Below are 13,121 nucleotides of genomic sequence, written 5' to 3'. Positions count from 1 at the left end.
CACATGATCCATGTCTGGGATGAGCAAAGTCCACTCAGTTTTATTATTAGAAAATAGTTGCATTTAAAATGGAGCAAATCAGACTGAAATCTTATATTTATGCTGTTGCTGCAAAAAAAGGAAGGTATAGTATCCAATTGCAGTTTTCAAATGTATGAGTATGCATCGTGTCATGAAGGTGATTTACATCCATATGCAAGTGTAAATCAAACTTGTCCCATGCTCACTACTAAAATGTGGTCCTTCATTTGAGTCTAAATGGCGTCGTCTCTCGCGGGCCCCCTCTTTGCTGCTGGCTGCTGCCAAGCCTCCGCGGTTTAAATGGGCCAAGTTGAGACGCGGCAGTGAGTGCAAATCTTGTTTGGTCTGCGTCTGTGAACTTCAGCCTGACTCCACTCAAACACGCGCACGCACTCACACACGCACACACACACGTAAGCACGCACACACACACGTAAGCACACGCCAACACACGCACGCACACACGCACGCACACGTTCGTACGCACACACACGCACATACGGGCGTGCGCAAACACACGATGGCGTGAAAAAACCAACCCCCTAAACTTTAAGTTACTAAATATATATCGAGAGAATTGGTTTAATGTACAGATACACGCTTTAGTGTGCAAAAACAAAACACGAGTGACACCGCAGAAATAATTTCCATTCTAAGCCAAGGCAATAAATCATTACCAAAAAAAAGAGAGGCGGGGGTAGGGGGACTGCGTGCGTTAATGATCCCCGTATGCAGCGTCATGTCCGCGCCCGGCGCGCGCAGCATGTCAGGTATTAGCAGAGAGTGTGTGTGGTTGCATGTGGGAGGTTGGAAGCTGTAGGAAGCTGTGGGGCTGGCGGAGAGCGCTGCCGCCGCTGCGAGCGTCACACTGCTGAATGGGAATCTATCCGGCAACTCCAGCAGACCGCTGTCTCATACGCGCGCCCTGCGTAAAACCAAGCGGCGCGTTTCCAAGTGCGGCTCCGGCCGACCCACAGCCGGCGAGCGCGCTCAGTAGCTCGGATCGGACGTCCACTTTTCCCGCACTTGTTCCCGACTTGCAGCGGCGCACAACAGCAGCATGCCTGCCATCAAGAAGGAGCGCCTGGACGGCGACGACATGGCTCTGGCCGCCTTTAACCAGTCCGAATACTTGGCCCCTTTAAATGCCGCCGCGATCCCCGTGGTGACCCCGCACCCGCCGCCTTACGAGCACATTTTGGCCCACCACCGCGCGTATTTGGGGCTCCACGACTCGACGCTGCATCATCAGCACCTCCAGCACGCCACGGACGACTTGATGCTGGAGAGGTTCTCCTCCATCCCGGACTTCCAGCCCTTCTTTGACAACGGCGAGCCCTGCATCGAGGTGGAGTGCGGGGAAAACAAGGCTTTGCTTTACATTAACAAACTATGTCAAGGCAGCAAAGGACCCTCCATTAAATATAGGGGCGAGTGGCTTACTCCCAACGAGTTCCAGTTTGTCAGTGGCCGGGAGACAGCCAAAGACTGGAAGCGGAGTATTCGACACAAAGGTAAGCCGCGGCATCATCGCACGGGAGCGGATACATTAAGAGGCTCACTTTTGTTTCGCTGAGTGGAGTTCTTACATGCAGTTAAGGTAAAGTTCTTCCACTTTGCAAGAGCAAGAGTCAACATCAGTGCTCTTTATTGGGGCTGAAGTGGGAAAACGGGACGACTACATTAGCCTACTTTCTTCCTCTTGGTTTGTGTCTGAACCCAAGTTGGAAATATTGTGGTAGTTTCATTCAAGCAGTTTCATTATTTTCCACTTTTTATTATGTTCAGTCTAGAGTTGCTTGCGTTTTCCCACGTTTTAGGCAGGGATTCCCAAACCGTGGTGCGCTCACCTTTAGGGGTGCCGGTCCGCTTCAATAATTGTTCTGCCCCCACTCCCACAAATTAAGAGCGCTGACGTGAGTACTTCCTCATGGTCACATTTGCATAACTGTCAATGAAACAACTTTAGTGGCTATGAAAGGCTTTGTTTTGGATTTTTTTCCTCCAAGGGTTTACCCAACGCTGCCTGGATACTGAAGTGGATGTGTGGCTTAAAATGTATATTTGTATATTTATTTATATATATATTAAATGTATGAATACTTTTATGGGAACACCATCAACCAAGGGAGATTTGAAAATGTACTATTTCTATGAACAGAATTGATCTAAAGTGTGCATATTTAGCTGTGCACAAAATCTGCAGTGCTACACTCCAATCTCAGAAATAGGTTACGCCTTTTTGAAATTGTTGGATACTGTCATCATGAATAGATTTGTTGTGTAATGGCTGTCTACAAGTTTGATTTTTGTAGTGCAGGGGTACCCAATCAGGGGGTGGGGTCTCATGATTATTTTACTCATATAAGTGCTAATATGAACATTCCAGCTGTTGAATAAACTTTATATTTAAATAATTCCCATGAATTTGTATTTTTTTCATTTTTTGGGGAGTGGGTACCCAAACTTTTTTAAAAAGTTGAGTTGACTCAAAATGTTTTGAACAGACTTTTTTCGGATGTGAGGTTGAAAAGTGATGATATTTCTACCCCACACCCAGGCGCGCATGCACAAGGAAAAAAAAAGAAATCTTTCTTATGAATAGCATGACATTGCTTTATTGGCGATCGAAAAGAATATTAAAAGTAGGGTTGTTAACTTATCATGTATGACTACTGTGGTGTGTTCAGGTACGTACTTTTCCACTCACTCGGAGCATCTCATTTGTTTGTGTTGCAGGGAAAAGTCTCAAGACACTCATGTCTAAAGGAATCTTACAGGTGCATCCTCCAATCTGTGATTGTCCAGGTTGTCGAATCTCCTCTCCCGTGGTAAGGATATTTCATGGCCTGTCAACATTTTTGTTTTCGTTTGTCTCTGTTTTGGGCTGACAAAGATCAGCTAGATTGGGTGTAGAGAATTCAGCCCAAAAATGTCCTTTCCGTCAACCAATCGTTGGCCAGCCGCGTGTCTCGTTCCACCCCCAAAAAGGTGGCAAAAAGTATGACGACATAACTTGGAATTGTGAAAGAAATCAGAGTGTTACTAATAAACACGACTAAATATCACGGACAATCTAGTTTGTGTCAGAAAGCGGCAACAGATATTTCATAGCTGTGTTTGTGTTGTCGCACAGATGCATGATGGGTAAGCGTGCTTGGGGAGCGCTGCCTTTGTTTATAACCTTTCCGCTGAAGACCCTACAGGCACACTGTGACAGATTTGACAGTAATTTTCTCTCAGTGTGAATACCGAATGCACTTCCAGCCAGTCAGACGCCGAGCATCAAACGGCCATTTATCCAGAGACAATGAGCTGTCGGGCTTTGTGCGTGCGGGCGCGTTTGCCGTTTACTGTCGGTCACTCTCCAGTCAAGCTTCTCACCTGGCGGACAAGCTGTTGTTTGCCTGGTCCGCCCCCCGGGCCTTGACTGGGGGCCCTCGCGCGCCAAACCCGGAGGCCCCGCAGATGTGTCACGATTAAGGCATTGGCTTTCCGTGCGTGTGTCGGCTTTGCGCAAGATCACAGGCACGCACGGCAGATCTGTTCACACAGGTGCGCTGAGTCGTGGGTCTGCATGTGTGTGTTTTCATCAGCACGGCGTGCCCCCGAGCCCTAATCTTGAGGGAAGGGTGTAAGAAGCTTAGCGAGCGACTGAGTGTGGCTACCGCTGATTATTGTGTGTCAGACACGCAAGGCGAGGGCGCGTTAGATAAGACGGAGGGGTTTAAGTGATACAGGTAAACTGGCGACATTTTCGCAAGAGCTCTACCCAAAAGCAGAGTTCGGCCCCAGCCAGTTACCTGAGGGAGGGAAGGGACGAGAAAACAGATGCTGTCTGATTTCCTTTTTTCCGGGAATTTGATCATTTCAGCATGTTTGCATGTGTTTACGCTCAAGCGCAGGGTTATCGTTGATTGACTTTTTGGCTTGTCTGGGCACGTATTCTTCAACCTCAATTTGCAGACGTGATGGAGTGAAACGTTGCTATTGACGTAAGCGGGGATACGAAGGCCCAAAGCTTGTTGTTGTTATGGTCCTCGTTTCCTCGTCTGGCGGCGAAGCCTGAAGTTTAACCCGGCGAGTGAATACCGCCATGACGCCTCAGGACACCCACGTGCACAGCGTGCATGCACGCACACAGACACACACACGTACACACACACTCACACAGACACACGTACACACACACGAACACTCACTCACTCACGCACACACACACGCACACACACGAACACACACAGAGACACGCACACACTCACACAGACTCCCACTTGCACGCACACGCAGGCTAAGAATGTCAGCAGTTTCACGCGAGGGCGGCGAGGGTGAGACGGCGGAGGGAAGGCAGTGGGGCTTGTATGGCCTCTACGGCGTCGCTCCCCCTCCCCTCTGACTCCCCTCAGGGCATGGCAGGCAGCACTGCCCGACGCCCCCTCCGCCACTCCCCCCTCCCATCCCCACATCCCTCTCTCCCTCCCTTTCACACACTATACGCCTGCCTACTGACACAAATTACCTCATGTAGACATTTATTTTGAAAGTTTGACAGCTGAACTTTAAGTGATCTCACTTCGCTATAGGCAGCGTTGGTAAAAAAAAAAAAAAAAAGAAAAAAAAAGAAAGAAAAAAGGTGCAGCTGGTGGGAAGACGTTCCACCTGCCTGCTCAGGCCCCGTGCAAGTATAATTGCAGCGTCAGCGGGGACTGGAGCTCTTTGTCATGTTGGCACACAAACGCTTGACAGTTAGTGATGAAATTATATGTGTAACGTCATGTGTTCACACTTGAGTGATTGATAGGCTGTTGATTGCCAAGCTTTTCCCTCCTCCTTAGCCTTATATGTGATCATCAGGTGTTGAACGGTCTTTAATGGATGTATTAAATGCTGCCTCGTCTGCAAAACTGGGTCCATAAAAGACAGAAACTTTCCGGCGGAACTTTAAAACTATGGCCCTCGCTCTAAATGTGGTGTTTGTTCACTTTTATGTGTGCACGTCTGTGTGTGTGCGTGTGTGTGCGGGTGAGCCCAGGGTGGCCGGCTGATTAGCAAGCTGTGTGTGCATGCGTGTGTTTGCGTCTCCTCCCGGGAGAGCTCGGCTTCCTCTACTCTGTTATTTCAGCGGAACTGGCGGAGGATGGGAGGAAATTACAGTCGCCTCCTCTGGCTCATAAAGGCCCCCCACCTACAATCATGCCCCCACCCCCCATCCCTCCACGCTGTTGCAAAACAGAATTAAACCCGCACGTTCACAAACATGGGTGGAAATGGCCACAAACACTATTGTGCTCCAAAATAAAAGCTAATTTGTGAGGGTGAGTCTTCATTGGGTCACTGGGCTTGTGTTTGCGTGTGTGTTGCTGAAGCTATGTTGCTATGGTAACACCCGAATAGGCTATTGGCTGAGAAGTGTGCAGAATTGTGGTCACATAGTGTGTTTTTGCACTTTCAGACTAAGTGAGACTCCAAGGATGTGCTCCTTTAAGCACGCTAATGGAGATCAATAATAACGGCGACATGTGCCAGACATGTTGCCGACACTTGTCCGTACATCCTCCGGTTGTTTTTCCCCTCCGAAATTCATTCAAGTTGAGTTAGGTAATGATTGGCTTTAATTGGTGTCCATTTTCTCAAACACGCTATTTGGACTGAAAGCCAAATCTATGTTTGTGTTTAGAAACTGAACGTGCTATTGCGTGGCTCATTTTGAGTGTGAAACAATGTAAATCCTTCTATTAGTTTGGTACTTTTTCGCAATAAAAGCCAAGAGCGATTGTTGTGAAAGCTTCTTCCCAACATCTGTGGGCGCACGCTTTTGCAACATGTGACTTCTGCTAGTTTGTTGTCTTGCTGGGCCCTTGCACAAACTCCTGAAACATCTTCTGCCATACATTAGCAACAAGCTCCAACAAGAAGGCTTGAAAAGAAGTTAAATTGGCTGTTAGTCAGCCTGGTAATAGAATGATGATGCCGCAACTGGCATATTGTGAGAACGACTTTTCGATTGTTATTGATGATAAAAAAGATGAAGTTGAGATAAAGAGTGGTTGAATTAAAATGCTGTGAGATAAACACGGGCAATCTAAGTTTATCTTGATTCCCTTTGCCTGACGTAACTGATGATTCCAAATGATTGCATTCTATAGAGGTAGTGTGAGTGTGTGCGTGACTAAAACTCATCAAAGTGTTTGTTTAAACCTCGAGGAGGTGTCGTTTTAGTGGTGTTTTTAATTAATTGTGCCATTTCATGTCACGAAACTCATCTTAGGTGTGTTTGTGATACAACCTTGTCTTCGCCTCCACTTCCGCCGTCACAGAGATCCAGTAGCAACCTGTCTGGAAAGCTCCCCCGCGGTGGTCTCGGCGGTCCAATCCAAACACGCAGGCGGCGGGAGAATGAGGGAGCAGGAGGAGGGGGGTGGCGAAGGGCGGGGTTGGGTTGAGACAAGAGGGACAGGGGAGCGTGAGAGGCGCGTTGGCACGCTTGACTGCACCACCACTGACCTCCCAGCGCCGCTCCAGCACTACCCCCCTCCCCTTCCCTCCGCCTCGCCGCCCTCTCGCCCTCTGTGCACCGCCGCCCCCTCCCGTCACCGCAAACTCCCCTGCAGCAACCCCCCCCCTACCCTCTCCGCCCCCCTTTGCCCTGTGCCGCTCCATTGGGCTGAAACTGCCGCTCGGCTCAGCGCGTGGGGGCCAAGAGTGCAGATGAATTCGAGTGTGTGTGTGTGTCTTTGTTTTTGTGTGTGCGTGTGGGAAGGTGGGGGACTTGGTCGCATGCCTGCCCGCCTCACGATGCTTTCTCACTTTTCTTGCCTCTCAAAAAGCCTAAAAACACACAACAAAGTTTTCTCCACTATACTACGGAATCACTTGATGGGCTAAATACATTGTAGGCTATTTGATGACGAGTCATTCCTAATATTTTGGTATACAGTGGTTCTTCAACGTCCTTGTTCATTTCGAAGCCTCCACACGACAGTTGCTCCCCTCCCATTTGCTCTGTGGTTACTGCCAGCCATGGAACACTTTAATCAACTACTAGTGCTTTAATCCGGTTATTGGCAGTAATCAGGTTACCTTGGTCGTGTTTGCATACTGAGTGATCTCAATCTAACTAGCGAGCGGCTAATCACTACCCAGGTACGAACCTGTGAAAATGCCACTTCGGTTTCCAAGCACCCGGCGGGCCAGACATGAGGTGGTGAGACTAAACAAAATAAGATTTTTTACGTGGTGATGAAGTGGACCTCGAGCTTGTACACAGAGGACAAGCTGTTTGTTTTGGCCTTTTTTCTGAGCTTTCATTTGAGCCCTCATGCCTTGTGCACACTGCCGCCACTCCCCCCCCTTCCCTGTCATCTCTTCACCCGCCTTCCCCGCCTTCCCCTTCCCCAAAGCGCTCACGCCAAGTCGGCCCGCCATCCCGCCATCCCGCCATCCCGCCTCCACACACACGCACACACACACACACACGCACGCACACACACGCACACACACGCACACACACACACACACACACACGGCGAGGTAACGGCAGACAGGCGCGTGACTCATTAGGCATTCGTCCCCTAGGGAGTTTGCTGGGGGGGGCGCGTGCGAGGGGGAGCTAGCGCCGCAGCTGCAGGAATGTCACGGGCGGCTACCACAGTGTGTGTGTATGTGTGTGTATGTGTGTGTACGTGTGCACGTGTGTGTGTGTCTGTGGGAGGGTGTGAGCTTGCTAATGCTGCTTGGAGCCAGCGGCAGGCCACCTTTCAGGAAATAACGCAAGGGAAGTGAGGGAAAGAGAAAAAAAAATGAAGAAAAAACCCACCCTTATTATTCATTCTTTCCACCAAGAGCTCAGTTAGAAGTCAGAAATAAATTTAGTGACATTGATTTCTTTATAATCACTGTTTGAATGGGATCGCCTTTGCTTGCCAAAGTTGCGCATTGTGTTGTCGATTACAAACAAGATGCTTTTGTTGCTTTTCAGTCAAGCCTTGCAGCTTCACAATTCATCAAATCACAATGACACCAACCAATCTAAGAATATATGCTTTTATGCATTGCTTTATCACAAGTTTGTCTCATTTCTTTGTGGCATGCTACTCGGGACACACAGAATGCAATCAGAAGTCATGGGTGTAGCCTTCAGCATTTAAAACTGCTCCAAGCTGCAGCTGAAAGATCATTTGGATAGGTCCTCGGCTTGCGATTGGACACTGTTACCTTGTTTGTTGCCATGCTGTTAAAGTTTTAATGAACATGTAACACTTATGTACACAATGAAATATTTTTCAAAACGCAAATTCATTCAAATATGGTTCTGTTTCACGACTTGCCTGTTGTGCTCGTCTTGGCTTGCAAGGTGGCAGTGTGGTGCACACATTTGTTGAAAACAACACAAAGAAGAATCTTCTGGTCTATGCCTGCCAGTATTGTCAAATGATTTTTCTGTGTGTCGCTGCAGTGTTTGTGTCCAAATATTTATTTCACTGTGTAGAGTTCTCAAAGATAAGTATGTACATGCAAATAAGTGACATTGGGGTAACCCTATTGACAACAAATGACAACAACATTATTGCCGATTGACCCAGTGCATTTGTTGGCTTCTTTAGTCTATGATGATGACACAACAACAATGCGTTTTAAAAGTTTGTTCAAAATTGAAAGCTCATCACAATTATTTATCATTTTTTATTTCTGTTATGCACTCCCAGGCAGGAGAAAATCTTAATCTTTACAGCTTCACTTGCTAATGCGTGTAAAAGTAGAATAAGACCACGAGAATGAACGTGTCATCCTTTGAGATACACGCTGGCCCGGTTGTAGGTGATGTGGTCGTTCTGATTCTGACTATCACGTACAATATTTATACACCTCGTCTAGGAAATCGAACCGTTTGCTGAATCGTTTTCGCGTAGTATTCTACTGCCGGCGTTGTTCTTTGATTGTAGAGTACCTGATGGCTAGTTAACATCATACGCATGAATGTGAGTTTTTCTGAATGTCTGAATGTGAAGCCCAGATATTTTCGTTGGCTGCTCGACTGTCAGAGAGAACAACGCGTGGGAGGCTATATTCATAGTGGTGCTTTTAGTGGGACTTTATGAGAGACTTTTTTCCGCGTCTGAAACGAGGCTGACCACACACAGTAAAGTCGCCTCTGCACACACACACACACACACATGCACGCACGCACGCACGCACACACACATGCACACACACACAAATGTCTGTTTGTGTGTGTGTGCGTCTTTCCTTTCAGGGCTCCTACGTGGGCCGCCAGGGGTGTGTTTTGCTCGGTGTTTTTGCTTTGGCGAGGCCTCCCCCGTGTTGCCAAAGTGTTGCCGGAAGCCGTGGGAGCTCAACCCAAGTTCTGCGTCAGTGCCACTGAAGAAAGGATTGGGGCTTTCCGGGAGTGGCATGGGCGTGCGTGTGTGCAGGGGTGGGGGAGGCGGGGTACAGGGGACTGTCAGGCTGGCTATGTCACAGTCAATGTGGGTGGTTGTCTCCCGTTCGCAGTCTTAGTCACAAGTGGGCTCACACAAGCTATTCTTGTATGGGCTGTGTTGCTGGCATGTGCCGAGTAAACCCCCCACTTTGGAGGGGAAGCGCCAGGAACAGGTGTGCGTTTGTGTGTGTGTGTAGGAGAGGAGCGCAGGGCACATGTGTGTTTCCCTTGTAACAAGAGCAATAAAGGGACTTTGACGCTGAGAATTTGCATTGAACAGATGCGAGTGTTTTAGTCTGCCGTGCTTGACGTGATGTTGATTGGTTGGTGTTTACAAAGCCCCCCCACCCTTCCCAGCACAAACTAGCAACTCAAATTACAAAGTGGTCCACACGCTGTCCTCAGGCATTAGAGCGATACTTGTGCAAAGCAGCCACAGGAAAGAGGAAAGAGGGCATAGTGTTTTTCTGTTCTGGCCAATGAAGGAATAGTGAAGGGAGAAGAAATATGGCAGAAGTTTGTGGCCTGCTCATCCTGGGGGATGTTTTCAGCCACGCACCACTAGCTCCCTACCTCCCTCCCCTCCCCTTCCCGACTCTGTTTAATGTCTGCCATTTGAGAGACTCCGGAGGGGCTGCACCTGTTTGCCTCTTGGCTAGGAGCCCCCAACTACCTCCTCCTCCCGCCGCCTGCCTGGCTGCCACTCACGCTGCAGCGCCTCCTGGGAGGGAAAAAGCCAGGCGAGAAGGGGGGGGAGGAAGGGATGGGAAGGGAGTGAGGGAGAAGAGCGGATTTGCGTGTGGTGGAAGGGATAGCTGCAGGGCTGGAAGGCGTCCGGGAGTGGGAGCAGGGATGTCGGCGTACAGAGACGGAAGGGGGGGGGGGGGGGGGGGGTAAATTTAACTTCCATGTCCACTCTCTTACACCCGCTTTCTTTCTCTCACAAGTTTTACTCACCAACTTCTCTTTTATCCTTTTTCTTCTCTCTCTTTCTGTTTGACCTCCCTTGCACAAACAAAAATCCATGCTCCATTCATTCGCCATATGTTATCTTGCTCTTTTCTTGCTCTTATCCTTTTCTCTCCCTGCTCTCTTCCCTTCCATAGTATTCCTGCCATTGGGCCGGACAGGCTGATCACTGAATGTTCTCCAACTTCACTTCTAAATGTCCTAAATATGTGTGTTTGTTGCTCATGAGCTATTTTTAGAATGTAGTTCTTGGGGACTAACAGGTACTTGCCAGCTCCACGTTGATGACCCCTGATGTAGATGTAGTGCCCTGTAGCTAAAGCTGCACAGTGGACATGGATTGTATGATTTTATTTCAGGCAACAAAGACATTCTCAGAACAAATGCAGAAAAATGTTACTAGCCAAAAGGCACTCCATTTGCTTACTCAGACATCCAAGTTGTTTATGGGAATCATTTCAATATCATGGTAACCCCCCAAGTCATAATTTAGGTGTACAATATTCAAACAGAGCGGATATTTGAGAGGTAATTTTATTTTGCATAGGTTCCTGGGCCTTACCAAGCCTAATGAGTCAGCAATGTAGTGACGGAACCATACTATGACGTAGGTCGACTGGAGTTGTCTCCATCAACTGAAGCTTTGCACTTGTTGTCTTAAATGCTAACTGCATGAAGCACTCACTTCTCTCTCGTGTGCCTTGTTGTACAGAATCGTGGGCGCCTGGCTGAGAAGCGCACCATCCCGCTGCCCCCCAACCGTGTGCCCAAGAAGGAGCTGGCCTCCATCTTCAGCAGTGACGACAGCGAAGGGAGCGAGCGGGCCAGTGGGGATCACGGCCACATCAAGCAGGAGGACGAGCTTCATTACAGTATAGTGCGCAAGAGGTATGCCATCTTTGAAATGGGAGTGATTAACTCGTGTATGTAAGGCTCAACATGTGCATCGGGAGGGATTTGGTTGATCCGTTCTCATTATATGCATCTTGACATGAGTTATTGATGTATTTTTCATGCCATTGCTTGGTCCGTGCTCGAGGTATAATACATGCCAAACGTGTCGAATAGTGAAATGACCACTGGAGCCCATGTTCATCCTTTCTTGCATCCCATTTTAAAAAGATTGAGGATCTGGGCACATGCAGTGATGAATTAATACAAACAGAATAAATTAGACGAGGATTAATGGCAGGAAGAAGAGGTACTGCCTCAAAGCAACCCTGCCCAAATTAAAAACTGCGCTAGCCATGTGGCATTAGCAAACACATCCGGCCCGCAGTCGCACAATTCCATTCATCACGTTGGGAGGAAGTCAGATTGCTTCAAAGTGACTCCAAGATCACGGTTAGAGCAAAACATGCAGGATCTTGGCAAAAGAGTGCTTAGCTCTGCTGCCTCACGGCAAGAAGATTTCTTCGTTCCATTCCTTTGGGGTCTTTTTGTGTTGAGTCTGCACTTTTTCACCACCGCGCTCGTGTGCCTCCTCCCCAGTGACGAGTTTCACCCCACACCCAAAAATTGTACGGTTGATATTCTAGGTTTCGACTAGATCTGGATTTGCTCAGAGAAGAGTTAAAAGCAGCGGAGATATTTTGCTGTACGTTATGTATATGTGACAAAATAATGTCACTTTCACATTTTGATGCACACAGAAACGCAAAGACAGTCGAATGTCACACACAGGGTCAGGTTGAGGTCGTCTCACCCAGATGAGTCAAACGGGCTGTTGCGCTGTGATGACTGAAAATTCGATGCAATTTTGCGCATGTTGCAATGAGCCCATGTGACTTTTTTAGAAGAGGCGCCACATCCACTTGTGATCACTTGATACTTGAACAAACAGATTTGTGCAAAATTGACAGAGCGTGGATGAATATAACGTAGCGGACATTCATTGATTAAGCTCAGAAAGTCCCCGGCTGCAATATTAGCAGCTTGTGCAAGCTCATTAGGGGAGGGGATGTTTTTTATGTCTTGAGACTTGCGTGTGACACAGCGGACAGCACACCAACTGTGACGCTTTAAATGGATCCACTAACCTCATTTACGAGGGCTTCCCCTCCCCTGACACTTGCGCCGCTGGCGCGTTAAGATGATAATGAATTTAAAGAACACTTATGACTAATATGTCAGGCTTTTACCCTTTGGAAAGGCGACGGACTCGCTGGAGCCGCAGCTCCGGTCTGTCCCGGGCATTTGTCTCGGCCCCGCTTTATCCGCCAATGCAGGTCTGGACGAAAGGGATAATGGGATGTCCAATCACAGAAATGTGATTTCCATTGACCGCAGCTTCGTAAGTGAGTCGCAGAAGGGTCTTAACAAATTGGATTTGGCCAATGGATGTGAAAAATACAGGGCGCCTCGACGTGTGCGTGTGTGTGCGCGTGTATCATCAGTGGCCACTGCAACGTGTCGCAAAGTCTCGCATGCGACAACCTTCATCTAAACTGAAGCCGTCCAACGTATGTCATCATCAACATAACCTTGTACAGCTCCATGGGCTGAATAAGAGGCACAAGTTTGCTTTCATCTCTTTAGTTTCTTCACTTTCTATTCAGCTTGTGCCACAGTTCACGAGAGATTATAGCTCTATAACTTTCTTTCGGGGACTATTCTTGTAACGCATCACTTAGAAATGTCCATCTCTATGTCGCACAGACACAATTTAAGATAATTGAGACACCCAAGTAAT

The 13,121-nt window shown here is 48.1% G+C and overlaps 1 protein-coding gene across 2 annotated transcripts in view; it reads left to right on the top strand.

Moving 5' to 3' along the window:
• Nucleotides 1–763: 763 nt before the first annotated feature.
• The window catches only part of samd11 (sterile alpha motif domain containing 11), a 46,539-nt gene continuing 34,181 nt past the window's right edge, over nucleotides 764–13,121 (top strand). Inside the window, exons 1-3 of one of the 2 annotated variants that reach the window (XM_061272941.1) lie at nucleotides 764–1,535; nucleotides 2,761–2,852; nucleotides 11,142–11,317. In XM_061272941.1, coding sequence (XP_061128925.1) covers nucleotides 1,082–1,535; nucleotides 2,761–2,852; nucleotides 11,142–11,317 — 722 coding nt within the window. In that variant the 5' untranslated portion in view covers nucleotides 764–1,081. The remainder of the gene's footprint in view (nucleotides 1,536–2,760; nucleotides 2,853–11,141; nucleotides 11,318–13,121) is intronic. The other variant, XM_061272939.1, reaches the window with a different exon arrangement.

The sequence above is a fragment of the Syngnathus typhle genome, linkage group LG2 (genome assembly GCF_033458585.1).
Source record: "Syngnathus typhle isolate RoL2023-S1 ecotype Sweden linkage group LG2, RoL_Styp_1.0, whole genome shotgun sequence".
Classification (NCBI taxonomy): Eukaryota; Metazoa; Chordata; class Actinopteri; order Syngnathiformes; family Syngnathidae; genus Syngnathus; species Syngnathus typhle.
The sequence above is the reverse complement of the archived record's forward strand: the minus strand, read 5'-3'. Positions and strand labels throughout refer to the sequence as shown.